This window comes from Cucurbita pepo, chromosome 12, assembly GCF_057944985.1.
Source record: "Cucurbita pepo subsp. pepo isolate OVF chromosome 12, ASM5794498v1, whole genome shotgun sequence".
In the NCBI taxonomy this organism is placed as follows: domain Eukaryota; kingdom Viridiplantae; phylum Streptophyta; class Magnoliopsida; order Cucurbitales; family Cucurbitaceae; genus Cucurbita; species Cucurbita pepo.
The window spans coordinates 15,641,273-15,665,752 of NC_141809.1; the positions used below are offsets into that span (position 1 = coordinate 15,641,273).

Consider the following 24,480-nt stretch of genomic DNA (forward strand, 5'->3'; position numbering starts at 1 on the left):
TGATCAATTAACTTAATCTATTTACTGAAATATGAGTTCATCGATTAATGAATTATGAAATTAATCTCATACAAAAATATTCAAAAGCTTTTTAGTGTATAATTTGATTTAGTAATTGAGGAGAGTAATTTAACCTATTAACGTTACTGTTTGGGTTCGCGGGGTTGAGTGAGAGCGCCATAAAACCGAAGCTTTTGGGGGGAATTTGGGCATACAGCTGGGCCACGCTCGGAATCGAGAAACCGGGAGGGGAAGGAAGATGGCGGGTGCATTTTGGGGGACTCGGGTATTGGAGATTGTGAAGAAGCACGATTCTGGAGGTTTAGTCTGGAAGAGAATTAAGCTCACCACAACGCGTAAGGCCAACGCCAAAAAAAGGCTTCTTCGTGTTTGGCAGGTTTTCTCTCAATTTCAATCTCAATATCACTTCGCTGTTTATGTTCGCCATTAGGGTCTCTGGAGAGTTCTGTCAATACTCGATTGTCCGTCAATATCTTGCTCTGGTTCGGTTTTAGGAGTAGAACTTCAGGGGTTTAGATATAACTGGACGATGACATCGAATCATTAATCCCCTTAATGTCGGAGCATCGCTTTGATTTTATATACGCATTGGACTGACATTTCTGAAAGCAATGTTGAAAACATTGGATACCATGTTAAACATTCGTAATAGTTAACAGCGAAGACCAAATGTGAGAGGGGCTCTTCTAAACTAAAAATGTTAGGCCTCACGATTTTCTAACCACCTGTCTCTAATTAGAATTTTTTAGAGCTTTTGCCAATAGAGATAGTTTGGTAAAACAACCTTCAGGTGGATGGTTCCGAATCAGAATACCATTTGTAAAAAAAAAAAAAAGTCTTCTTTACCTACTTGGAAGAAAATAGATTCTCCATAACCTTTTAGCTTCTAGATGGAGTTTCTTAGTTAAAGAGTTTGTAATTGTGATTCATTTCGATTCATGCTATGGGGATCCATTTTGTAACCTTCTTGGCTAGATTTCTCGGCTCCATGACTGTAGAGGTTTGCCTTAGATCATTTTCTGATTCTCATTTGGTGTTAATTAAAATGGGCCCTTACATCTTTCAATTTTGTGTAAATGTGGCTTAAGCATATCGCCTTTTTATGGAATCTTGAAAATTGGCTTCTCCCTTCGAAGGCTGGCCAGGTCATGGTTTGATTAACAAATCTTAAAAAATAAAGTCTTTGCTGGAAAGACGGAATTAGGAAACTCTTGACAACATTTTCTCAAAAATGCCAACAATCTTGTTGATCTGAAAGCCCTTGATGAGTTGGAAGATGTTGCCCCTCTTGACACGTCTTGAAAGGCCTTTAGAAGCACCGTTTAATTCAAACTCCAAAACCTTGTTGATGGAAGAAGGTAATTTTGGATTCAATTGTGCAAATCTCTCACATTGGAGGGAGGAGATGAAGTTTCCAACTAACAAATAATACTTGACAGCAAGAGGAAGAAAGTTTTTCTTTGAAATCCTCAGTCTGGATGGCGCAGCCTTATCAAGCACCTTTAAATGAAAAAATAATTTCTTCTTTCATTCATAGACTGAATTATGAAAAAGGGGATCAGATTTCTAGCTTCTAACTTGGAATGAAACCAACTTCCATCGCTCAAAGCTCACCCCTAAATGCTGATTTCAAAGGAGGAAAATTTTCTTTCTATTTATGGCTTGGAGTCTTGATGGATTTATTGTTGAGTTCTTCAAAAACGTCTTAGAAACACCCGAAGGTGTACTAAATATATATCTTCCCCCCTGATAATATCATTCACAAGTCCTTGAAGGAAGCTTATACGAATCCTATCCCTAAGGAAATCATATGTAAGAATAGTAAGAGACTTTTGGCCCATTAGCCTTATCTCTTGCCTCCTTAAGTTTATAGTTGGTCGGCTTAAAGTGGAATGTCTATTCGGTGAAATAAAAATTTTGAGGGTCAGCATAGATATTCACTATTTAGCTGTTAGAATTGCATCAGAAAGGATAATCTATACTATTCTATAAGTCTTGGCAAAGTGACTAAAAGGTTCAAGTAATTACTTTTTACTTAATCGAATTATCTTGTTATGACTGTCAAATTTATATGCTAAAAAGGACATTATGTCAAGTCTTGATTACTCTTCATGAGTGGATTTTCTCTTTCTAACAATATTGTGGAGGTATTTGTTTAGTCTTATGTATGGTGAAAATTGCGGCTTTTGACTGTTTATTGTTCAGGAGCGAATACAATTTTATTTTTAGTTGACTTGTATAAATTATGCTTCTCAAATGCATGCATCTGAAGGTGGTTCATTCTCGAACCAAGCCAAATTTTCTATTTTTTTACACCTCTGTATTTTTACTTTGGAGATGTACATGATTGGCCTTTTGGTCGTTACCATGGAATTCTATTTCGAATTTCTGTTCTGCTCTTGTTCTTGTTTTATATATTGTTATTTTATAAAATGAAACACTACCAATTCTAGATTCATCGTTTAAATTTTTTGATGTAACTAAATTCATATCTTTCCTTCTTTCCAGAATGAGGCTGTTCTGAAGGCATGTTCTGAGCCACCTCCGCCTAAATCTTCAGGAGATAAAATTAGCCAAGTTGGAAAAAATGAGTAAGAACTCTGTAGGATCCAAAAGAGTTTGGCAACTTCGGCATTGCAGTGCCAATCTTTTTCCCCTTATCTGGACCTTTTAGCAAGGAAGAGTAAACATTAAGTAGATACGAGTGATCTCAAAAGTTGTAACCCTCGCATGTAAGCGAAGATAACACACTCGTGTGGAATTATTGCCTGGAGTTTCTCACCATTTTTGTTTGTTTTTGTCATTTGATTTAATGCGATTAGTTTTTCATGGTCCTGACTGCCTCATGAATGACTCGTCTTTCAGTAAAAATATTTGATATTTAGCTTTCTGAGCAAATTCACCATTGAAATTGGAAGTTTCGGGCTGAAAATGTCTGAATTGGAAAAGAAAGACGAGCCTTCAAGAAAAATGTTCATCCTTTCTAGTGTTCGTGTAGTATATTTCTAACTAGTCACAACCTTTAAAAACATGAGATGGGTTTTGTATGATGGAGTAGAATGAGCCTTCTAGGTGGGTGGATGGAAGATGGAATTATGTGAACTTCTATTGAAATACGTACTCCTTTATGTTTGATTGGCAGAAAATATGAATATGATATGCAAATTCTTATTGTGGTAAATAGGTTAGGAGAAAACAGCTGTAGTTACTGTATCTATTGGACTGATATGGACTTTGCATACAGTTCTAATTTGTTTCGAAGTTGTTTAGGGACTTTTTCCTTGATGGCTATTCTGTTTGATTTCAGACCTCAATATGATGATACTTTACCTGTTGCTGAGGTAAATGCAGCTAAAAGAAATTTCAGGATAAACTTGTTTGTACAGTTCGGTACTTGAAAGCTTAACTTGTATTATACGGCAAGTGGTACTCCGCATCTAAATGGTAGATAGGGTCTGTGGATAGGGTTGCCCTCCATCATGGAGATTGGAGATATCTTTCCTCATCTACTTGTATATCAGGCTGAACCATCTAAACTCCCCAAGTGTCTTGAAGATGGTTTGTTTTGCAGGAAGTGTTTTGATTATAACCGCTGGGCATGAAATGTGGCCAATTACAGGTACTACCTTTCTGCCCAGTTTTCATTTAATTTGAATATTGCATTCGTTGCAAGTGTTTCCATTAAAAGTTGGAAATGCGTGTCTCAGAATGTCAGGCATTTACTAACCATTGAACTGGAGAAGAGTATGAGTAGGTTGATTAAACATTGATGTGAAAGGGGAGGCTGATTGTTCCTCACTTGCTTACAGTTAGTGGACCCCACCAACCAGAAGTTTGTGGGATGATGGATGGGATTAAGATGATTTTTAGCTTTGATTTTGGTGAGAGATTGAAGGGGGAGAAGAAGTATAAAAAGAAAGATAGATAGATGTCTTTGTTGCAGGGATGCAAAGCAACCTCTCTTATTTAATGTTCGTCCAAAACAAACAGCTTATAAGAGTGGTTGGGTGAAGAACTGGTCAACTTGCATAATTCATCACAATTCCTTCTGCGATGGGTAATTTAGTTGTGTTCAAAATTTCTAAATTGGCCTTGCTTGATGGAGACCACCCCCCCTTTGTTATTGCCTTTTCATATGTTTCTAGGATTGGTAGGATTTTTCTTTAAATGTTATTGATCTTATCAGGTTGGCCTACATAAGAAAATTAAAAAAAAAAAAAGTTATAGCTGTAAGTTTTGTGGTCTACCATGACGTGCTGTCCACGTGATTGACAAATGAGAAACCCGAAGTCAGCAATCCACAATCCAATCCAATTCCTCATCTTTTTTTTTTTTTTTTTTTTTTTTTTTTTTTTTTTTTTTTTTTTTTTTTTGTCTTTTGACAATGAAATTGGTTCACATAAAGGTGACGTGATGAACTTCAACAGCCTTTGCTGATTCTAACCTTCCATCACAAGAAATTCCAAGGCCACCATTTTCTTTATTTATTTAAATACTGCCTATTTATATTGACTATGCCTCTTTTTTAAAAGAAATTAAAAACCCTTTCTTGTTTAGAATGATTTCTATGAATCATTCCTTCCCCTTTTTAACTCGTTTTTATTGGATGTGTTAATGTCTAATTAATATATAAATGAAATCAAACCCATAGATTTTTACTATATTTGATTCTTTGATATCTTTTGATGTAACATAAAATTATATGGTGTAGGTTTTCTTTGAAGCGGTTGTGTATGAACTCAAAGTATTTGATTTTGTGTAGCTTGAAATTATTGGATGTATTGGTTTATGTTTTGATTGTATATATACACGTTAAAATTGTGGGTTTGTGATTTGTAAAAGTACATGTATCATTAGGAAGATAAGTTAAAAAAATATGAATACGTGTAGCTTACCGAACCAGTAAACTTATGGCATGGAAAGAGATGAGATAAGTTTATATATTAAATATAGATTTAAATTCACACCATTTAAGACCATACCATTTAAGACCATAGGAACGCAAACTCAATCCATGAAATGAAACAAGTAGTTCCCAAGCGGTTAAGCAAACGATTGATAAAGATAGATTTTGAGAGTTAGGATGAATTGACTTGCTTTTATTACTGATTTAAGAAGAAATAAAACTGAATTAAAATTAACTAAAAGTTGATTAAAACCACTGAAATTGGCCAAAAATAAGCCAACACAAAATTGACAAGCATTAAGCATTCCTTTTTGTTTTGGTCAATTTTTTGTTTTCCCCCTTCAACCACTTGATCGTAGATTTTTATTAGCCATTTGTTTTCAGTCTCCAAAGAATTCGTTTTTTTTCATTTTTTATTTTTAAAATTTTTGCAAGCGGAATTAACCCGACTCTTAAGGAATCCTTTATTTTAAGCGTTAAATAGGCCGCCCTTTGGGTTCTTGGTGTCCATTTGGCGGCCCTTCATTGGTCTGTGGGCCACGTTTTTAACCTCCACGGCATATGATATCACAATCTTTGCGTACAATGTCTACCCACCCCTTATTATACACACTGTCACATAATTTAAGGGAAAATAAAAAAAAAATTAAAAAAACCTTTCATCAGTTTTGTTTTTATAAAACTAATGCGCACGGCGACGGTGGGTGAGTCAACCGCAGGCCGGCGAGGCGTTGCATGCTCGACACGTGTCGAGGTTTCATCACCTGAAGATTAACGTATGATTAATTAATTCATTCCCACTTAATTAAGCTTTATACTGTATTTAGATGGATGTACGGAGCAGTTGGGAGTAAATTAAGGTTTATAATTTTGTGGGATTTAAGGAAATGGGTGGGGGGGAAGAAGAAAATAATCTAAAATGGAAGAAAAAGAAGGGTTATTTTCAGAAAATCGTTAAATGAACAGGGAAGGCATGGGGAACATTGCTCTGACATTTGGAACAATGAAAGTTGACTTTATTATTATTATTATTATTATTACTATTATTGGTTTTTAATATGTTTTATAATTAGAGATTATAAAAGGATTCGAACTCAAAAAACAAAATGCTTTGAAGATTTAAAAAATCAGCATATATACAAAGCTTAGAATTGGGTTCTATTCTCTGATTATTTATTTATTTTAATTCTCAGAGTCAATTCCTTTTCTTTTGGTTTCCTTCAAACAAAAAGGATCAGATCACATTCTTCTTCTTCTTCTTCTTCTTCTTCTTCTTCTTCTTCTTCTTCTTCTTCTTCTTCTTCTGCTTCTTCTTAAAATATTTGCAACTCTTCCCTCTTTTTCTCCTCCTTTTCCCCTAACCCTTTCCACTTTCCTCCCATCTTCTTTTTTCTTTTTCTTTTTTTTTTTCTTCTTTTTGTTGGCTTTGTAGCTGCAATGGAGAGTTGAAGTTAATATGCAAAACATAGGAACATTATTTGATAAGCAAATTGAGTAATGGATTGGAACATGAGTTAGATAGTGTTTGATTTTTGTTTGTCTGGGTCAGTAGTAACAGAGCAAGTTAAACGCCGATCCAGTTTCATTCATCTCTTTTGGCTTATAATCATATACTGATTGATATATTATGTCTACAGAAACACAGACCAGAAAACTGAAAACTACACCGCCAACGACTGCGGGATTCTTCTTCCTTTCATGGTTATTCCGACATGGGAAATCACACAAATTTACTGCTACACCTAAAGGATCTTAAGCTTTTCTTCTGAAGTAGGGGAAGCTGTTGCAGCTGCTGCTTTCTTCATGATCATCCAATTCATTATTTGAAATCTCAGTGATCCCACTGGACCCTGAAGACGAGGAAGAGGGAGCCAAATTCAAGTCTGTCTCCCCCCTCTCCTTCCTCATGAAGTCATAGAACACAGGCTTCCCCAATCTTGCCTTTCTGTTTTTCTCCTCTTCGCTTTGATGCCCATTTCTTTTCTTCAGAAATATGCGACATAGAACCCAGTTCTCCATTGGACCCACGCCAGACCTCTGCACACACAATTTGAACTATCCTTACCACCGCCTCCATGTCCAAAATCCATAAGTGCATAAAGAAAAGGGGCAACATTTCCATGGAGACAAGACAAAACAAAACAAAACAAAACAAAACAAAACAAAACAAAACAAAATAAAAATAGCGAGAAGGTTAAAGTGACCTGAAAGGGGGTTTTTTCCTGTGAGGCATTAAAACAAACAGTTGGCGGGGAAGCGAGGCGGTACTCGTGCATAATCCAATCAGTTCGAGAGCCATGGGGGGGCTTCCCTCGATAGAAAACCAGAGTTTTCTTCATCCCCACCACTTGATTTCCGTTGGAAGTAAGAATTTGCTTGTCAATTCCGGTGGCCTTCCAATAACCCGAGGCCGTCGCTCTGTTTGATCTGTTCCCATTAGGATACTTGGCTTCTCTGGTGCTGAAGAAGTACCTCTCTTGCTCCATATTCCCTGCAACACAGAATCAATTTCCCATCCATCACTACGAAATCCCGAAATCCCCACTCCCAATTTGTAAAAAGAAGAAAACAAACCAGGCAAATCCCATGGATCAGCCTTGCAAACTTCGACGTCAGGGATGATTGAAGCGGGCAAAGGGCAGGAATGAACCTTCCGGTTCAAGTATTGAAGCACAAGCTCTTCATCGGTGGGGTGGAAGCGGAAGCCAGGGGGCAATCGGAGGACGCCATTTTTGAGAAAATTAAGCTTCTCCATGGGGGGCGAAGAGGAAGAGGAAGAGGAAGAAAGGCGAAATTGGTACAAGTGGTGCAGGTGAAAGGGGGCGTTCTTATAATTGGAGAAACAGAATCATGGGAAAAGGGGAGGAGAAGAAAGAAGAGGCATAAAATGGAAAAAGCAAAAGGGAAATTAAAGAAAAGAAAAGGGAAGAAGAGGAAGCAGCAGCAGAAGAAGAAGAAGCAGAAGAAGAAGAAGAAGAAGAAGAAGGAGCGTGGGGAGTCTGTGAGGAAAGTGAAGGTTCTTTATACTAATGGGTTCTCTAGCAACAAAGCAAACCAAAGCAAACCAAAGCAAACCAAAGCCGAGAAGGAATAGAATTGGACGACATGTTTGGCGTAAACAAGACTCAATATATATTAAATATATATATTTCTCACCCATTTAAACCTCTAGTTGTTTTTTTTTTTTTTTTAATTATTAAATAATACAAAATTTATTTATTTTGTTTTGAATAGTTTTAAATTTGATAATTAGATAATTATATTATATCCGTACATAATTTTTTGAAAAATATTTACCACCCCAAAAGTTTAAAACAAAAGAAAAGAAAAGAAAAAGGAGAATAATTGTTTAAAGAAATTCCTTCTCATAAGAACCTTTATCTAATAGTTTTAAATAACTTTTCAAAAATAAAAATCCTAAAATTTATATGCCTTTTACTTTCATCCATCTTCTTCTTTTTAACTTGAGGTTAATTCTAACTTCAAACATCTAATTTGATCTATTTTAAATTAATCATTCTCACACAATTGTGATGTCATATTTTAAACAAAATTAAAATGACAAAAATTGGTTTAAACCAAAGGGGAAGGTTTAAATTCATTAAACTTCTCAAAATAATATAGTATTCAATAGTTTTAAAATTCCGTCAAAATATTTGAACAATCATTGATTATTTACATAAGGCTTTACATTAAAATATCCATAAAACTATTATAGAACAATGAGTAAAACAAAAAATATGGACAAAAGCTACTAGAACCGAGCATAAGACTCTAAAATGTCTTTGTTCCCATAGCCTCGTTGATCTGCAATGCCCTTGTCACATGTTATACGGGCACGAGAGAATAAGAATACTCAATACATGAATTTTTAGTACTTAGTATTCACTAGGTCATTCATATTTATCTTAAAATATAAAATTCATACTTCTAACATTTACTAAGTTATTGCAATGCAAGTAGTTAGTTTCTTGCCAAACAACTAAGATATATACGTGGGTCACCCATAAGTGACCTATTACTATAAAGAGGTAGTTCGTGATCCTATCATAAACATGAAGGTAGTGATCTCATGCGTGAACCAACTATGATACAATACTAGAGGTCTGTTAAAGATGCTCTAGAGCCTCATCACAATAACATCATATCATGTAAAGACAAATGTATAATCGTGACATAGTGGGCAAAAAAACAAGTTTGTACTACAAATAATTAAGCACATTCATTCCTAAGCCTTATTTAAAAAATCACTTTGTCATGTTATAACATTTTATTCATAATCAATATACATGTCAAGACATTCAAAAAAATATTATGCTCGACATAGAAACTCAAGTGTCTTGTCATGACGGTTCAAATTGAATTGCCATACGAAATTTCTAACTTCTTCATAGAAATTTTTGTATCATACGACGGTCATACAGATGGACGAGCAGAGAGGGAGACATTAGCTTTAAGACAACAGCGGGGATGCAAATTTAATATCGTTCATTGTCGACATGCCTCTTCGTCGACCGGTGAATCACCGATGTAGGTTAAAACAAATGTCATCCCCTCCACTCGACTAAAAAAAATAAACAATTTATTATTAATCGCTGAATTCTTGAATTATTTTGACATGAAGGTTTGTCTTTGTGCAATTGATTGATAACTAATTAAATTGGACTTTTAGAGAAGAATTGTCTTTAAAGGGAAGACTTTGACTCTGAATTTTGTTGAACTTTTAAAAATTGATATTGTTGAATGAAAAAAAAAAAAAAAATCATTTTCATTTTTTTACTCTAATTGAATTTATCATTAAATTTTTTTAATTCTTGGGTATAGTATGTACTATAATCAAACCTCAATATTTTTATAACTTAGTTTTTGTTGACACGTGAAGTATTTTTAATACAATTGACAGATTTGAATTAGAAAGATTTTTGTTAATTTGTTTCAATATAATAGTGATATAAGTTATATTATTGTATTGAATACAAAACTTATATAATCTTCTATAAGATATGGTCCGATGTATTTAGAAATCAGCTGCATTGAAATAAAAACATTATTTTAATTTGAAGAAATAATTTGATATTCATAATCTAAAGTTAGAAGTGAAATAAAATATAAAGTTTGAAATGAAAAAATGAAGTGAGATTGAGCATGGAGTATAAAATCCACAAGGCATCTAAAATTTAAGCCTAGTGGCACATTTGTCCTCTTTTTAGGGGATTCATGCCAAGTTGAGATTTTCTACCATCTTTCTCACTTATATTTTATAATATACAAATATTTCAATTTACAAATATTTCAATTGTTAGCTTAAGCTTCAATGCAATGTCTAAACTATAATATATAAATTATGTACTCAGTGCTATCATATTTTTTCTTATCATATATCAATAAATGGGTTAATATCATGCATCATTAAGGGGGTTAACGATTTATATTTTTACATTAAAATTTTTGTAATATTTTGAACTATTTAAATAGAGATAATAAGAGATAAATGAGGGGGGCATTATGGTCCATGGGAGATAATCCAAGGAAGTTGGCAAGTGGAGTGGGGGATGATGTGATATTATGTCATGATAGTGAAAGTACAAAAGTACCCTTTATGAAAATAGTTGATTTGTTGTGGTGTGGGGAGCAAGCCGCGTTTGGTTACCAAGTTGCCTCCTCGCGATGCGATGCGATGCGACGCGATGGCTTTCCTATGTAAACGTTCCGTACGGAACTCTAAAAGGAGAAACAAAAGCGTTATCCATATTCAAATTTGTGCTTATCGATTTTTGTAGCTTAATTCAATCAAATGGACTAAATTTGAAACATTCCCTCGTTCCCATGTATATATGTTCATACGATCATGTCGGGTCGAGCGATGTGAGACCCAACGAGAGTAACCCATAGTTCAAACGAAAGTAAGCCTAAGAGAAAAAATTGATCATAAATATATGTGCTTTTTGGTTCAACATTAGATTAATTAGAAGATTCGAACCTCTAACATTTTTATTAATAATATATATTTTACGTTAGTTGCCCTATAAAAATATGAGTGATACGCAAAGTCTACTCGAGATTCCCTCTTAGATGGTATTGTTTGTATTCCTCATTTAATCTTATCTTTCACACCATAGAAGGAATATTATGACGTAGAAATTAAAATCTTGTTTGGAAAGAGCATATTGCACTGGACCAAAGAAAAAAATGTTTTTTAAAAACTTCTTATCCAATATTTTATCAAATTAGCTACAGTAGATTAGACACTTGTTATATTGTTTAAGGTTGAATATTGGTGTGACATCCGAATAAACGAAGTACATGAATAAATCAAAACAATGTTTAAATGAGAGTGATCTTGAGGATAGAATGATTACGAAAAACTTAAAAAATGAGAGTTACTATCTATAACTTTCAAAATTAAGTGTATTTTACTTGAAATAATTTTTATGTTTGATGACCTTATGTGATTCTATTATGATTCATGTGAGTGATTATAAAATATGTTGTAGTGACTCATGTCGGTTTGTTGGGGAATAAGTGACGTGATCATGTCGCGGAGGATACAAAAAATGTTGGGTAAATTCTAATTTGAATCTTAAGCATGAGTTGTTACAGTTTGATTATTTACATCAATCGTTCTAAAACATACTTTTGTGTGTACCTACCTACATCAAAGGTAACTAATAGTTAATTGGATGTAAAAAGTGAGATATGTGAGTATTAAATAATGAAGGGTATAAATAAAATAAATTGTGATGGAATTAAATTTGATATAATTGGAATGGAGAAACATAGAAATTAAAATTGTTGGGGGAAGGGTGGGTAGAAAGGTAATTGAAGAAGGAAGAAAATGGTTGAATTGAAGTAGCGTGGGGGGTGAGGGGTAGTTGAGGGAATAAAGGTAAGAGTGGGGCCTACATGTGTCCCAAAGAGAGGGGCAGCCACGTCTGATGGGATGGATTTCAGGGACAAAAACGGTAACTTCAAACCTCTCCATCTCAAGATTTTGCAATATCTCATTTGTGCCCCCCCCCGGCCCCAATCTTCTCGGCATTTTGCAATATCAAATATATCACTTTTTTTTTTTTTTTTCTTCATTCAATTTTATTGTTCTCGGTTTATATAATCAATGAAATCTATGGATATTAAATTGATGAGTAATGAAAAAAAATCATTCATTTAGAAATAAAAATGTGACCGCACAAATAGTGACATTTTTTTTTTGAATTAATGAAGATAACCGTGAGACGGTAACTTTGAATGATATATACACATATATACACTCAACCATAAGAAAATTATTTTTATAATTTCAACGTGGTTAAAATTCTAACACGCTTTCTCACATGAATCTCGCTTGTTGGTTACATAATTAATCACACAATTTGGCACGTTAAAAATATATGTAATCATTCACTAGCCACCAAAGTTAGTAGTAAGGTTTATTAAATCTAAAATTTTAATTTTGTGATTAATAATTTTGTCAAGATTTGTTGCAAGTTCGTAGCCGATCTACATGGATTTAAAAATATTGAATAGATGTGTATAAATTAAAATTTAGTGTTTAATTAAATATTGGTTAATTTTGTATTTAAAAAATATTGAAGGGTTGGGGGCAATTGTGGAAAAGAAAATAAAAAAGAAAGGGAAAAGAGGAGTAACGTGGGACGGTTGAGATTTAGTTAAAGGGGGAGCCTCAAACATTGACAATTGAAGAAACAACTCTGTCTCCATTCCGTAGGGAGAAGGGAAACCCTTTTTTTTTTTTTCTTTTTCTTTTTCTTTTTCTCTTCTTTTTTTCTTTTTCCACAAAAATAAGCCCCTTTTTTAATAAAGAAAAAATTGTAATATAAAAGGACAGATTCTCCAAACAAAAAGAAAATAATAATAATAATAATAAATCCTTTATTTCTCCCTCAACCCACCACTTGTGCAATAGCATATCAAAAGCTTTGAAATAAATAAATAAATAAATAAAAAGAAAAAAAAAGTTTTGTTTCGTAAGCCAAATTGCGGCTGAATTTTGATTTCTCTCTCTCGCTCTGTCTCTCTTCCATAATTATTTATTTGAAATTAAAATAATTTTGAGAGGTCAAAGGAGTTTGCGTGTGGGTGTTGAAGAGGCTTTGAAACGTCAAAGGATGCAATTATTGTGTTTTTTCTATTATTTTTTTTTTATTTATTTAGTATTTTTGCCTCTCTGTTTTTCCCCCTTTATTAAAGTATAATAATAGTTATTATTTCCCCTTTTCCTCAATTTATAAAAAAAAAAAAAAGTCTGTTTAGTATTAGTTCTCTTTTTGGGTTTGTGACACCCATTTTTTGTTTAATTTTTTTATATTGTATATTCATTGGGAAATTTGCATTTAGCCTTAGATTTATGTATATGAATGAAGAGGTGGTTTTGTTGTTTAAAATATGAATATAATTTCAATCTTTGTCCCATAAAAAAGTTTAAACAAACTAATTAATTTATATCAATCATTTTCGCATGATGGTGTTTTAATAATATAACTTTGTTATTGAAATAAAGAAAGAGGAAAAAAGGGGGAAAAGTGGTGAGTGGGTTGGCTGTTTATTAATTAATTTCTGTATAAAATATGCACCAAATGATTATATCATAAACTATAGAACTTAGCTTCTTAATTCTTTGAACTTTCCAAATATTTGTATTAAATCAAAGACGTGACCGACTTAATCTTATCTTTTTGTCGGATAATCATTTTATTAATTATCATAATTTTCGATCAAACAATACATGCATTTTTCCTAAAATGGAAAATCTATGTATTCCTGCATGAATTTTATTATTTATTTATTTATTTATTTATTTTTGTTTTGCTGAGTAAAATAATCAATAATTTTATTAAACTCTAATTAATTTATTATCAACAAATATAACAAATTTGATTAAATCTTTAAACGACAATATTCATCGTCCCTTTTTAACTACTTCATAAATATATGTTGTTTAGAGAATTTTATAATGAACAGTTGGTTAATGTTGTCCTTTTTAATGTTGTCCTTTTTAATGTTGTTTTGACGATATTAATTTGTTAAATGAATTTTAAAATTGCAACCTCGATGGAGAGAATTTCTAGAACATGTTAAAGGTGGAGTGGATGTTAGAAGCCCATGTGAATGGAAGCAGCTAAAATAGGGCCTAATTTGAAACCCAGCATCTATATAGTAAACCAAAATTAATATCCAAAGTTGTTAAGTTGTTCTATTAATACATCTCAACACCCTACCTAACTCTTCTAATTCAATTTCATTCATTATTTCCTGTTTTCATATTCTTCTCTCTCTTTTCCTCAATACTGAAAACATTCTCATTTTATTATTATTCATCCACTATATACTTAATTAAGCAACTAAATTATGTCTCAAGTAACGTTTTCATTAACTCCTAATATAAATGAGAGATTAGCAGTTAATGGAAAATTAAATTAAAACTCATTGGGTAACCAAAAAGGATGACCAAACTCATACCACCTAATTGAGTTCTCTTGCTTTCTTTACACACCAAATGCAAAAAATAGAGAAATTCCTTCATTTGTAACCCCATCAAACAAATTGCAAAAAATTACGTGGGTCCGCCACAAATTATGTTTTCTCTCTTGTAATTGCAAAAAATAAACGAGCTACAACTATGTCAAACCAACTAAGTAAAATAAACGAGCTACAACTAAGTTAAGTTATATATGATTATCATACATAGGAGAGCAGCCCAGTGCAGTGCATTGTATAAGGTGGGCAATACATTGTTCGATGAGGCCACCACCACCCATATTTGGGCTAACCTTTTTCTTTTCATTACAATAATCTCGTAATCAGAAAATTAAAAATAAGATCCATATGGCTGTGTTATGGATTAATAAAAAGGAAGTTTGTAAGAGGTGTGTGAGAGAGTAAGAAAGAGGCACATAAGGGTAGGGTTGGGTTGAGTTGGGTTGGTTTGGTTGGTTTGGTTGCATGAGTTTGTGGTAACTTACCTACCATGCATTCAAAACTCTCTCTCTCTTTCACTTTCATTTCTATATAAACCAAATATCTCCAATGCTTCTTCTCAATATCATCATCATCATCTTCTTCTTCTTCTTCTTCTTTCAACCTGAAAACAAGAGAGCTACACAGAGGATACAGAAAGGGAGAGGGTTGTAAGTAAGGCTTCCTTGCCCGGGATATCCTTTCAGGCTTCCCTGCCCGGGATATCCTTTCAGGCTTCCCTGCCCGGGATATCCTTTCAGGCTTCCCTGCCCGGGATATCCTTTCATTCATACAACAACAGCAGCAGCAATAACATCAAGCTTGTAAGCTGTTTGTTTGGAGGGACATAGAAAAAATGGCCATTTTTCACAGCCCCCATATCTTAGCTTTAACATTTGGCATTCTTGGTAATCATTAACCATTCTCATATTTCTCTAAATACCACACTAATTCTAATCAATACATTAATTAATTAATTAGTGGGTGTTGTGACATAACTTCAGAAATTTTGCGTGGCAGGTAACATCCTTTCCATCTTTGTGTACTTAGCTCCTTTGCCGACGTTTTACAGAATATGGCAAAAGAAGTCGACGGAGGGCTTCCATGCACTGCCATACCTAGTGGCTCTCTTCAGCTCCGCCCTTTGGCTTTACTATGCCATCCTCAAAACCAACACTTTTCTTCTCATCACCATCAACTCCTTTGGCTGCGTCCTCGAGTTTCTCTACTTGATCGTTTTCATTGCATTCGCCGCCAATCCAGTCAGGGTCAGTACTCTTCTTCTTCTTAACATCTCTCACTATTTAATGCTTCATTCTTTTCCTTCAGATGTTGACCATCAGAATCTTTGCTGTCATCAACTTGGGGCTGCTTGGATTCATCCTCCTTGCCATCCACTTCATTCCCAAACGTTCAAATGCTGTCAAAGTAATGGGGTGGATTTGTGTTGCTGTTTCCATCTCTGTTTTTGCAGCCCCTTTAAGCATTTTGGTGCGCATTTATTACATCTTCATTCCATTTTTATTCCATAAAATGATTGCACTTAAGACAGGAATTACTTGTGCTTGGTTGCAGAGACAAGTAATTAAAACCAAGAGCGTCGAGTTTTTACCATTTTCCCTGTCCTTCTTCCTCACATTGAGCGCCGTAATGTGGTTTGCTTATGGTGTTTTCTTGAAAGACATGTGCATAGCTGTAAGTAATAATTCCAAACCATAATCGTATAATTAGTTTAGGGAATGGGTGTGCATTAACAAGAAATGTGGGACAGATTCCAAATGTGGTGGGCTTCATATTGGGGCTGCTTCAGATGCTGCTCTACGCAGTTTACAGAAAGCGGAAAATAATGGAAGAGAAGCTGCCAGAACAAGTAAAAAGCATAGCAGTTGTCGCAGTGAGTGAAGCCCAACAGAAATGACGCTGAATTAAAGGATGTTATATAGATATCGAGAAGATCATGATTATGTTATGTTCTTCATACTTTCTGCAGCCAATGTTTTAGTTTTATTGTGGTATAGAGTTTTATTAAACAAAACCTGCTGCTCTCTGCTTTATACTGCAGAGTTCATCAAAATTGGCCGATTCAAACAGTTTTGTACTGCAGAGTTCATCATACAGGACATAGGCAATCAAACATGCCAAGCCTCGCGTCTCTCTCTATGTACATTGCATTCTCCTCCACCATGCTTGCCTTTACTTCTTCTTCTTCTTCTTCTTCTTCTTCTTCTTCTTCTTCCTTCTCATGTATGGGTTATGGGAATTCATAAAGGAGGAAAATTTTAACTGAACAGAGTTGAGAAAAAAAAGTATTAACCAAGTCCGCAAGGATCAACCCAACCCCTACATCCATTGCTTTGCTGCCCACAATGACACTGAGTAGCAGCCACCCTATGAGCAACGTTTTAGAAGCTTCAATAACACCTCCTAACATTGGGACCTCTTCTTTCTTCCTCCACCAATCAAACGTAGGGAAGGAATGAGAAGTAGACGCGGTAACAGAGGAGATCATTCCTTCTGCATCTCTTCTTCTAATTGCATTTACTTATCCATTAGACCCATCAAAACTGCCTTGCGTGCTCTGTCGTCTTTTTTCTCGCCAATTCTCTCCCCACATCTTCGCCTCAGCGACCGCACGCTCTCTGTCTAAATCCCTATTCAAAATCCTTGCAGTCTCCCTGGGGGAGTCGTCCTTCTCCGGACCATCCAGTGCCCACCTTCGTCCAGAAGCTCCCCCTTCTTCATTCTTTACCACCCCTCCACCTTTCTCGCCACTGTTCGGTCTTTCGTCCCGATCACCAGAACCTCTCTGAGCAGCAGCTGTACCTGAAGGAGAACTTGGATCATAGGATTGATTTGCTAAATAAGACAGGGCAGTGACCACATCTCCAATGAGTGGACGGGCTGCAGCCTGTTCTTGGGTACACATGGATGCCACAGCTAAAGCCTGGTAGAGACCTCGCATGGGATACCGCCCCTGCAACTGTGGATCGGCCAGTTTCGAGAATCTTCTGCGATCGTTAAAAAATGGGCGTGCCTTCATTGTGTAAAAAAAAGACCAACTATAATTAGCATGCAACAAAAATACTATCCAACATTTTATAAAAATATGAGCATGTCTTACCCATGTGACAAGGTTCTGTTCACCTTGGGGTCGGGTGCTATCAATGGCTCTCCGTCCAGTAATCAACTCTAAGAACACAACACCGAAACTATAAACATCAGACTTGACGGTTAATTGTCCAGTCATGGCGTACTCAGGAGCACAGTAACCATAAGTCCCCATGACCCTGGTGGAAACATGAGATTTATCTCCAACAGGGCCAAGCTTGGCAAGTCCAAAATCAGAAAGCTTTGGATGGTATCCTTCCTCAAGTAATATATTGGAGGATTTGAAGTCTCTATAAATAACTGGAGGGTTTGCCTTGTCATGCAAGTACTCTAAACCTCGGGCTGCACCAGCAGCTATTTTCATTCTTGTGTTCCAATCAAGGGGTTCCTTATCAGGTGGAATTTCTGATTAAGAAGAAAAAATTTTGTGATCAAAATACTTGAAGGTTTAGGGTTTAGAAGTAAAATAACATTCTTCATGGAGAAAGTTACAAGTAAGGGAGAACAAAAAGATTCTCCCTAAATCCAGCAGAGTCCCATTCCAATTAATTACAGAAAGAGAGGTTTTTATAAGAAGATAAAAGTTCAACAAAGAATAAAGCATGATTCCCAATGGGTAAGCCCTAAGCTAAAAATAAATACATTAAGAACCATTTCTTTTTGAAGGATAAGGAATGTAATTCCCATTTTAGTGAGTACCACTGCATTCTTTTCTTTTCACCTTTCTCTTTTCTATTTACTTTTGCAGGTCTCACACCAAATTAGCTTTGATTCTGATTCTAAACATAAGCAAGCAATGCCATGATAGTCCTATACATTTAGCTTCTGATTCTAAAATAATATTATAAATTTTATTAACTTGCTACAACTTTTCTTCTCCATTGATTTTTATAACTAAATGACATTAATATGATCAAGCATATAACAATACTCCTCTTATGCATATTTCTAAGTGGCTACACAAAATAATCAAATGGGAAGAATGATATGACAGATTTACTATGTTTTGTTCATAAACTAGACTAGCAAGTCATTACAACACACGTCTCACAAATTATAAGACTTGTATAATTTCACATAATATGCACACAATTGTATTAAATTGCAATAACATTGACGATATAACCAAATAGCAGCCACTAAACTTCATTAAATACTGCATCTGAATATGAGTAGACAACATAAGAATGAATAACATTGGAAATTAAAAAAAGAAAAAAAAAAGTTTTTTTATTAAATCAAGAATGTCACAAGGGGTAAATTATGAACAACAAACAGAGAAATAGGTCGACAAGAAGTCCTCTTTTCTATGTGAATTCATTGAAAACAGTCCTTTGGTCCATCTAGCATGCTCTTTGATCAGATAGAATGGTCATTGCATAACAGCTTTAGGACAATAGTAATCTAGCGAAAATTTGATACAGGTTGGAAGGAAATACTAGAATTTAAAAGGTATCCTCAAACTGACCAGGTCTGTTTTCTCTGAGAGCCAACAGCAGGCTACAAAAAAAATCATAAGAATTTGGTCTCAACCCTTTTCAAAGATTAGGTTCTAGACTATATCCAATCTTAAACCAGCAAGAAAAGTGGAAAAATAGTGGCTCACAATCAACATCAGATCTACATTCAAAATCCATGCTAAATTGTAGGGCGATTTCTGAAATGATTCTTCATATATTGACTACTACTTATCCACATGTGGTTCACCCAAATTATAGGCTTTCAAGTCAGGGGAAAATGTTACCGTGAAGATGATCTTCCAATGATCCCAAAGGCATGAACTCATACACAAGAAGCCGTTGATCCCCATCAGCACAGTAACCAATCAGATTCACCAAATTTGGATGATGTAGAAGACTAAGCATGAGAACCTCCACTAGAAATTCTCTGTTGCCTTGAAGACCATTCCTATCCAACTGTTTAACAGCAACAATCTGCGGCAAAATATGCAAATAAGAAATTTCCATCGATATCAAAATATATTCTAGCGACATGGAATATGACAGGTGAATTTCAACTAATTATTTCAGAAGATGGGAAGTAGATCCCTCTCTGTTTAAGAAGGCATAATTTTCAAGTTGAAGTCCTATAAGTTTTACATATATGCAAAATTTATATACATTTCTGTGACAAGACATGAAGAAACTAGATAGTAGTTCTTTGTGGAAAGGTGTCATGCAAGTCGGGAAGGCTTAATTCATTCTTAACAATCTGATTCCCCCTTTCTGCTACTGGTAATAGATCAACTCCAATCTAATTTTCCAGCAGGAACTTCTAAGCTACTTTAATGAAACAATATCTTCTTTTTAACGACATTCTTACTTGCTAGCATAATACAAGTTGTAGATGACTCATAATTCCTTCAAAATTGGTAACAGATATCACTTTCATCCTCCTTACATTTCCTTAATGGATAGTATCTTCCAAATGTGAAGACTAATTCAATTTTAACATTCTCACGTCCCCTTTCCTTTCAAGTAAAAGATTAATTCCATGCATAAGATAATCCTAATTTACTTCTGGAAAAGAGCAAACAAGAATGGCCAAGTCTAATATATAATCGAAATTTTTATGCCCATGCCTGTAACAATATCAAATTGATGCCTTAAATATAGACACATAACCTGGCCTGTGCTTTCGAGCCGCCCTTTGTATACACGTCCAAATCCTCCTTCCCCAATAAAACATTCGGGTCTAAAGTTCTTTGTCGCAATAGCAAGCTCCCTGAAAGTGAATGTTTGAGCAGAAATATTGACAAGAGGAGCATCCTTGGGAATCTGCTGTTCCCTTTTGGAACCTCCATTACTTTTGGATCCAAGTTTGTCTGTGCCTGCAAGCAAAACATACAATCATAGCAATTAAGTAACAGATCCATTTGAAGTATGCGGTCCTCCTACCCCATTCTAAAATTTAGGATCCGTCCTCCGTAAAAAGGGGGAAGATGTTTGAAGTGGTAAAACTATATTTGCAAAGCGGAAAGAATCTAATACTGCAAACACATATTATCTATCATACAAATATGATTAATGCAGAGTACACAAATTTGGATGAACACAATCGCCAGATTTAGTGACTACTAAACAATTGATTGCGACTCTGATCCCTATAACAAATGTTTCGGTCAGACGCATACAGAATTCACCATGATTCCTCCAATGAAAAAAACACAGGTCTATCAAATTTATGAAAATCTACTGGGGTCCACTAAAAGTAGCTCCACATCAATTTTCTTTTTTCCCATTTAATCAAAACCTTTCATAGACTAACAAGAAGCAAGAAAAGGAACAACAATGATGAATCGTACACACTAGATCAAGAACACACAGATTTTTATTTACCAGAGAGTCCACACAGATCAAGAACCAAAGAGGAGAGAAAAACTAACCAGAAGGTAATTTCGCAATGTTCGGTGGAACCATTGGATGGTCTTGCTGACCATCATCGCTTTCCCTTTCAGGATTTAGCTTCTCCTCCTCCCTCGAATCGAAACAAGGAAAACAACCCATATCCTCAAATCAAAACCCCAATCCTCGAAATCCTTGTACCCCTCAAACACACAATAACAAAGGGAAGAATTGATCTCAAACGCCGCCAGATTCGATCGAGGACTCACAATCCAATCCAATTACCACGAAAAACAAAGAAATCACATCAAGGGTCAGTCCAAATGAGTCCGTTCCTAAACAAATTTAGTCCCCAAGAAGCTCCCTCCTCCCGATCGGGAAGGTGAAAAACGAAGAAGAAGAAGAAGAAGAGGACAGAGAGAAAGAGAAAGTAGAAGAATGTAAAGAGTGTAGAAATACCAATAAATGATGTTGAAGAGACGAGGGAGAGGGTCGTTGGGGGGGGGAAAGCTAAGGTTTCGTGTGAGATAGATTAACTGGGTGTGCACAGTGAAAATGAAGAGCAGAGTTAGAAGAAGAGCCGGCTTTGCATTGAAGACTACTCGGCTTCCACACACGCCCCCTTGGATTACGGCAACCCCAATTATTCAATTAACAAAACAGAATAATAAAGAAGTGGAAAAGGGAAAAGGGAAAAGGGGTGGAAAAGGGAAAAGAAAAGGAAAATGAAAAGGAAAATGAAGGAAAAGAAAATCACATCTCAATTTCAGATCCACTGTATCTCTCCCTCTACGAATAATTGAATAATGATCCAATTATGCATCATCATCCTTTCTCTGAATTGTTTGGAAAGAGGGTTGGGTTGAATCGAAGCAGTGAATAAAAGAGGGGAACTGGCGGATTCATTCCACATTCAACTGATGGAAAGCTTCATTTTTTTGTCCCTCCATTGCCTTCATTATCTCCAATTTCTTCTCTGTTCGCGTACTCGTGACGCTGATTTCAATTCCACCAATGGAAACAATGGCCATCATCGTCGCCATCGGATTCAAATCAGACGGTTTTGTATGTTGCCATCAGTTTTTTTTTTCCCCTCCCTGTTTTCTTAACCCCTTCTCTCAACTTTTAGGTTAAATTATAGCTTTCCCCAACATACATCTGGCATTTGGGTTTCTTAAAGTAATTGAAATCTTTGGTATCATCCTCATTTGGAGTGAGAACAAGAAGAAGTTGCAATTGCAATTGCATACTTGATAGAGCCGATGAACTACTGATGCCCTTCATCAAATAATTTGTTTTTTTTTTTTTCTTTTACCAACAATCGCTAAATTTTTGGACAATTTCATTTCAATCCTATCTTCAAATTAGCATCTTTGTTTTACTAGATTTTTGCTTCTTAATTTACTCTTTTTTTCTTTCCCAATTGTTTTATTTTCACAGATCATATCTTAGGTTGACCATTTTATTTTAACGTTCAATTCAACTCTAAAATTGGATTGACAAAAATCAAATTATAAAGTCAAATATTATATATATATATTATATAAATTTTGTCATTGTTTTTTAAATTATTCAATAGCTTATATACATATCTTGTACACAAGTTAACTATTAAATTTTAACAAAAAAAAAAAGTATAGTATTTTTTTTTTAGATTGATGTTGTAATATAGAATGAAAATAAATGAAGAAAACACAAGCATGTCATGGTCATGTCCTTTTCTTTATGTATGAAAGCAATTATTATTATTTAAAAAAGAAATACGCAAGTGGCGTGATATACGGTGGATTAAAAGTAAACAATGTCGGTCGTTTTTTTTTTTTTTTTTTCCATCTATAATTATGCATTTACTTTTGTTTTACAAGAATAATATATTGTGATTTTTTCAATTCTACATTTATTTTATTTTATTTTTGAAATTGGTGGTTGGTACTAGAGCAACCTACCCTTTTCACCTTAGCTGATCCAATGATATAGTGCCACGTGTCAAGTCCTCCTTTTACTTTTTTTTCTATATCTATTCATTTAATTTTGAATAGCATTTCAAATTAACATACTTTCCTATTTTTAATAATTGAATTGAAAAAATTGGTATTATCTATATGAAAAAGAAACAAAAGGATACGTATTATAAAATAAAACCAAAATTAATATTGTAAAAGATATTATAAAATAATAAATAAAGAGTTATTTTATGGCCTGAAATGTTTCTCATGTTACTATTTTTAACTCTCAATTTTTAATTGATTGGTTGAAATAAATGGAATTTTTAAAAGGCTGGACCCAAGACACCATATGATTGGAGCACGTGGCTGATGTGCAAAGAGATTAAATTATATTTGGTTATTAAAATATAAACGGAAATAAAGAAAGAAAAATAAAAAAAAAAAATAAGTTGTTTTTGTGGAAAGAAAAAACAATAAATTTAATAATATGATATGTTAATGAGGTGAGAGAAATATATAAAAGTAAAAATAAAAAAAAGGGTTGTGGGCTCTTAATGGGTCCATCCGAGAATTAGAATCTCCGTGGGGCCCAAAATTAAGGCCCATGGATTGTTCTGAAAGGTAAAAACCTAGGTTCTAATATTTTTAGTTTATGTTTTTTTAATTGGCAAGCCAGGCTACCAAATTTACCTGATTGGGGCTACTCCCCTTTTACAGTTTACTATGTGTCATGTCAAATCAAATCATTAAAAGATGAAACCAAAAAACAAATATTTAGAAATTATAGTAAAAGATGAAACCAAAAAACAAATATTTAGAAATTATAGTAACGGAAAAGGTTTAGGTTTTAATAAAGAAGTTTTAAAGAAGTAGAGTTTGAGAGAAAGCGTTTTGATTTGGGTTTGCTTGTCCATGCTCCATTCTATACTTTGTGTCGCAGGTGTTCTGAATTTTCAGGCCACGCCCTGCCCCCCTCTTCTTCTTCTTCATCATCTCCTTTTCTTTTCTTTTCTTTTGGTTGGTTCCAAGTTGCATCTACTTTTGGCATAATTAATCAAAACAAAATATAGAAAACAAGAAATTGGAGGGTGGGAATAGAAAAGAGGGGATGTTGTAAGAAGTGGAGACATGGGAGACGCACACAAAGCAAAGCAAAGCAATGTATGAAGCCCCCAAAGTCTGCAACTCTGAAACTCATTTCCTTCTTTTTACATCAAAATGGAACCAACATTCAAAGTAGTATCTATGTTTTCTTTTTGCATTCAAAAGTTTGCTTCTTCCCAGATGAGATGAGATGAGATGAGATGAGATGAGATGAGATGAGATGAGATGAGAGGTCAACTTTTCTTTTTTCATTAAACATTCTCATAATCCTTCAAAATCTTTGTCAACTTTTAGTTTCTCATGTTTTGTTATTCATATCTGAACAATCTCCAAACCCAATGAAAAAAACTCCATGCTTGTGTCATGGATCATCAGGACCCATTCACACACTCCAACATTGCATCGTCCATTACTTATCAAGAATGATATTCTTTTATCACCAGACATCCACGCATGCTTAATATGACGCCGATGGAGGCCTTGGCTTATGCACATTTTGCCCTAATTTAAGCACTCTCCATCATAACATAAGCTTCATACAAGAAACACTAGAGAAGGATGAAACAACAGTTTTTCC

At 34.6% G+C, this 24,480-nt stretch overlaps 4 protein-coding genes across 4 annotated transcripts; 2 read left to right on the forward strand and 2 right to left on the reverse strand.

The window, feature by feature from the left end:
• Window positions 1–170: 170 nt before the first annotated feature.
• LOC147790059 (uncharacterized) lies at window positions 171–2,855 on the forward strand. The gene is made up of 2 exons (XM_087128808.1): window positions 171–397; window positions 2,530–2,855. Exons 1-2 carry the CDS (start codon window positions 260–262, stop codon window positions 2,614–2,616), a joined length of 225 nt encoding a protein of 74 aa, XP_086984934.1. The 5' UTR covers window positions 171–259; the 3' UTR covers window positions 2,617–2,855.
• Window positions 2,856–6,479: 3,624 nt separating this feature from the next.
• On the reverse strand, window positions 6,480–8,009 carry LOC111807038 (NAC domain-containing protein 83). The gene is made up of 3 exons (XM_023692607.2): window positions 7,502–8,009; window positions 7,132–7,418; window positions 6,480–6,964 (listed from the first exon to the last, which is right to left on the reverse strand). Exons 1-3 carry the CDS (start codon window positions 7,680–7,682, stop codon window positions 6,680–6,682), a joined length of 753 nt encoding a protein of 250 aa, XP_023548375.2. The 5' UTR covers window positions 7,683–8,009; the 3' UTR covers window positions 6,480–6,679.
• A 6,972-nt stretch (window positions 8,010–14,981) lies between these two features.
• LOC111807040 (bidirectional sugar transporter SWEET15) lies at window positions 14,982–16,475 on the forward strand. The gene is made up of 5 exons (XM_023692611.2): window positions 14,982–15,309; window positions 15,422–15,669; window positions 15,731–15,892; window positions 15,977–16,096; window positions 16,173–16,475. The coding sequence occupies exons 1-5, from the start codon at window positions 15,258–15,260 to the stop codon at window positions 16,317–16,319; spliced, it is 729 nt and encodes a 242-aa protein (XP_023548379.2). The 5' UTR covers window positions 14,982–15,257; the 3' UTR covers window positions 16,320–16,475.
• A 122-nt stretch (window positions 16,476–16,597) lies between these two features.
• LOC111807039 (serine/threonine-protein kinase PBS1) lies at window positions 16,598–21,927 on the reverse strand. The gene is made up of 5 exons (XM_087129351.1): window positions 20,895–21,927; window positions 20,134–20,339; window positions 19,254–19,443; window positions 17,523–17,914; window positions 16,598–17,435 (listed from the first exon to the last, which is right to left on the reverse strand). Exons 1-5 carry the CDS (start codon window positions 21,013–21,015, stop codon window positions 16,944–16,946), a joined length of 1,401 nt encoding a protein of 466 aa, XP_086985477.1. The 5' UTR covers window positions 21,016–21,927; the 3' UTR covers window positions 16,598–16,943.
• Between the last annotated feature and the right edge of the window lie 2,553 nt (window positions 21,928–24,480).

What these genes read in the sequence shown, in the direction of transcription:
- LOC111807038 (XM_023692607.2), bottom strand. Translation starts at nt 7,682, where the DNA reads ATGGAGAAGCTTAATTTTCTCAAAAATGGCGTCCTCCGATTGCCCCCT. An exon ending in TGATCCATGGGATTTGCCTG is followed by an intron (nt 7,419 to 7,501) that starts GTTTGTTTTCTT and finishes TCTGTGTTGCAG; the next exon opens with GGAATATGGAGCAAGAGAGG. An exon ending in AGGAAAAAACCCCCTTTCAG is followed by an intron (nt 6,965 to 7,131) that starts GTCACTTTAACC and finishes TTGTGTGTGCAG; the next exon opens with AGGTCTGGCGTGGGTCCAAT.
- LOC111807040 (XM_023692611.2), top strand. Translation starts at nt 15,258, where the DNA reads ATGGCCATTTTTCACAGCCCCCATATCTTAGCTTTAACATTTGGCATT. An exon ending in TCGCCGCCAATCCAGTCAGG is followed by an intron (nt 15,670 to 15,730) that starts GTCAGTACTCTT and finishes CTTTTCCTTCAG; the next exon opens with ATGTTGACCATCAGAATCTT. An exon ending in TGAAAGACATGTGCATAGCT is followed by an intron (nt 16,097 to 16,172) that starts GTAAGTAATAAT and finishes AATGTGGGACAG; the next exon opens with ATTCCAAATGTGGTGGGCTT.
- LOC111807039 (XM_087129351.1), bottom strand. Translation starts at nt 21,015, where the DNA reads ATGGGTTGTTTTCCTTGTTTCGATTCGAGGGAGGAGGAGAAGCTAAAT. An exon ending in ATTGGAAGATCATCTTCACG is followed by an intron (nt 17,915 to 19,253) that starts GTAACATTTTCC and finishes CTTCTTAATCAG; the next exon opens with AAATTCCACCTGATAAGGAA. An exon ending in AACAGAACCTTGTCACATGG is followed by an intron (nt 17,436 to 17,522) that starts GTAAGACATGCT and finishes TACACAATGAAG; the next exon opens with GCACGCCCATTTTTTAACGA.
- LOC147790059 (XM_087128808.1), top strand. Translation starts at nt 260, where the DNA reads ATGGCGGGTGCATTTTGGGGGACTCGGGTATTGGAGATTGTGAAGAAG. An exon ending in GGCTTCTTCGTGTTTGGCAG is followed by an intron (nt 398 to 2,529) that starts GTTTTCTCTCAA and finishes CCTTCTTTCCAG; the next exon opens with AATGAGGCTGTTCTGAAGGC.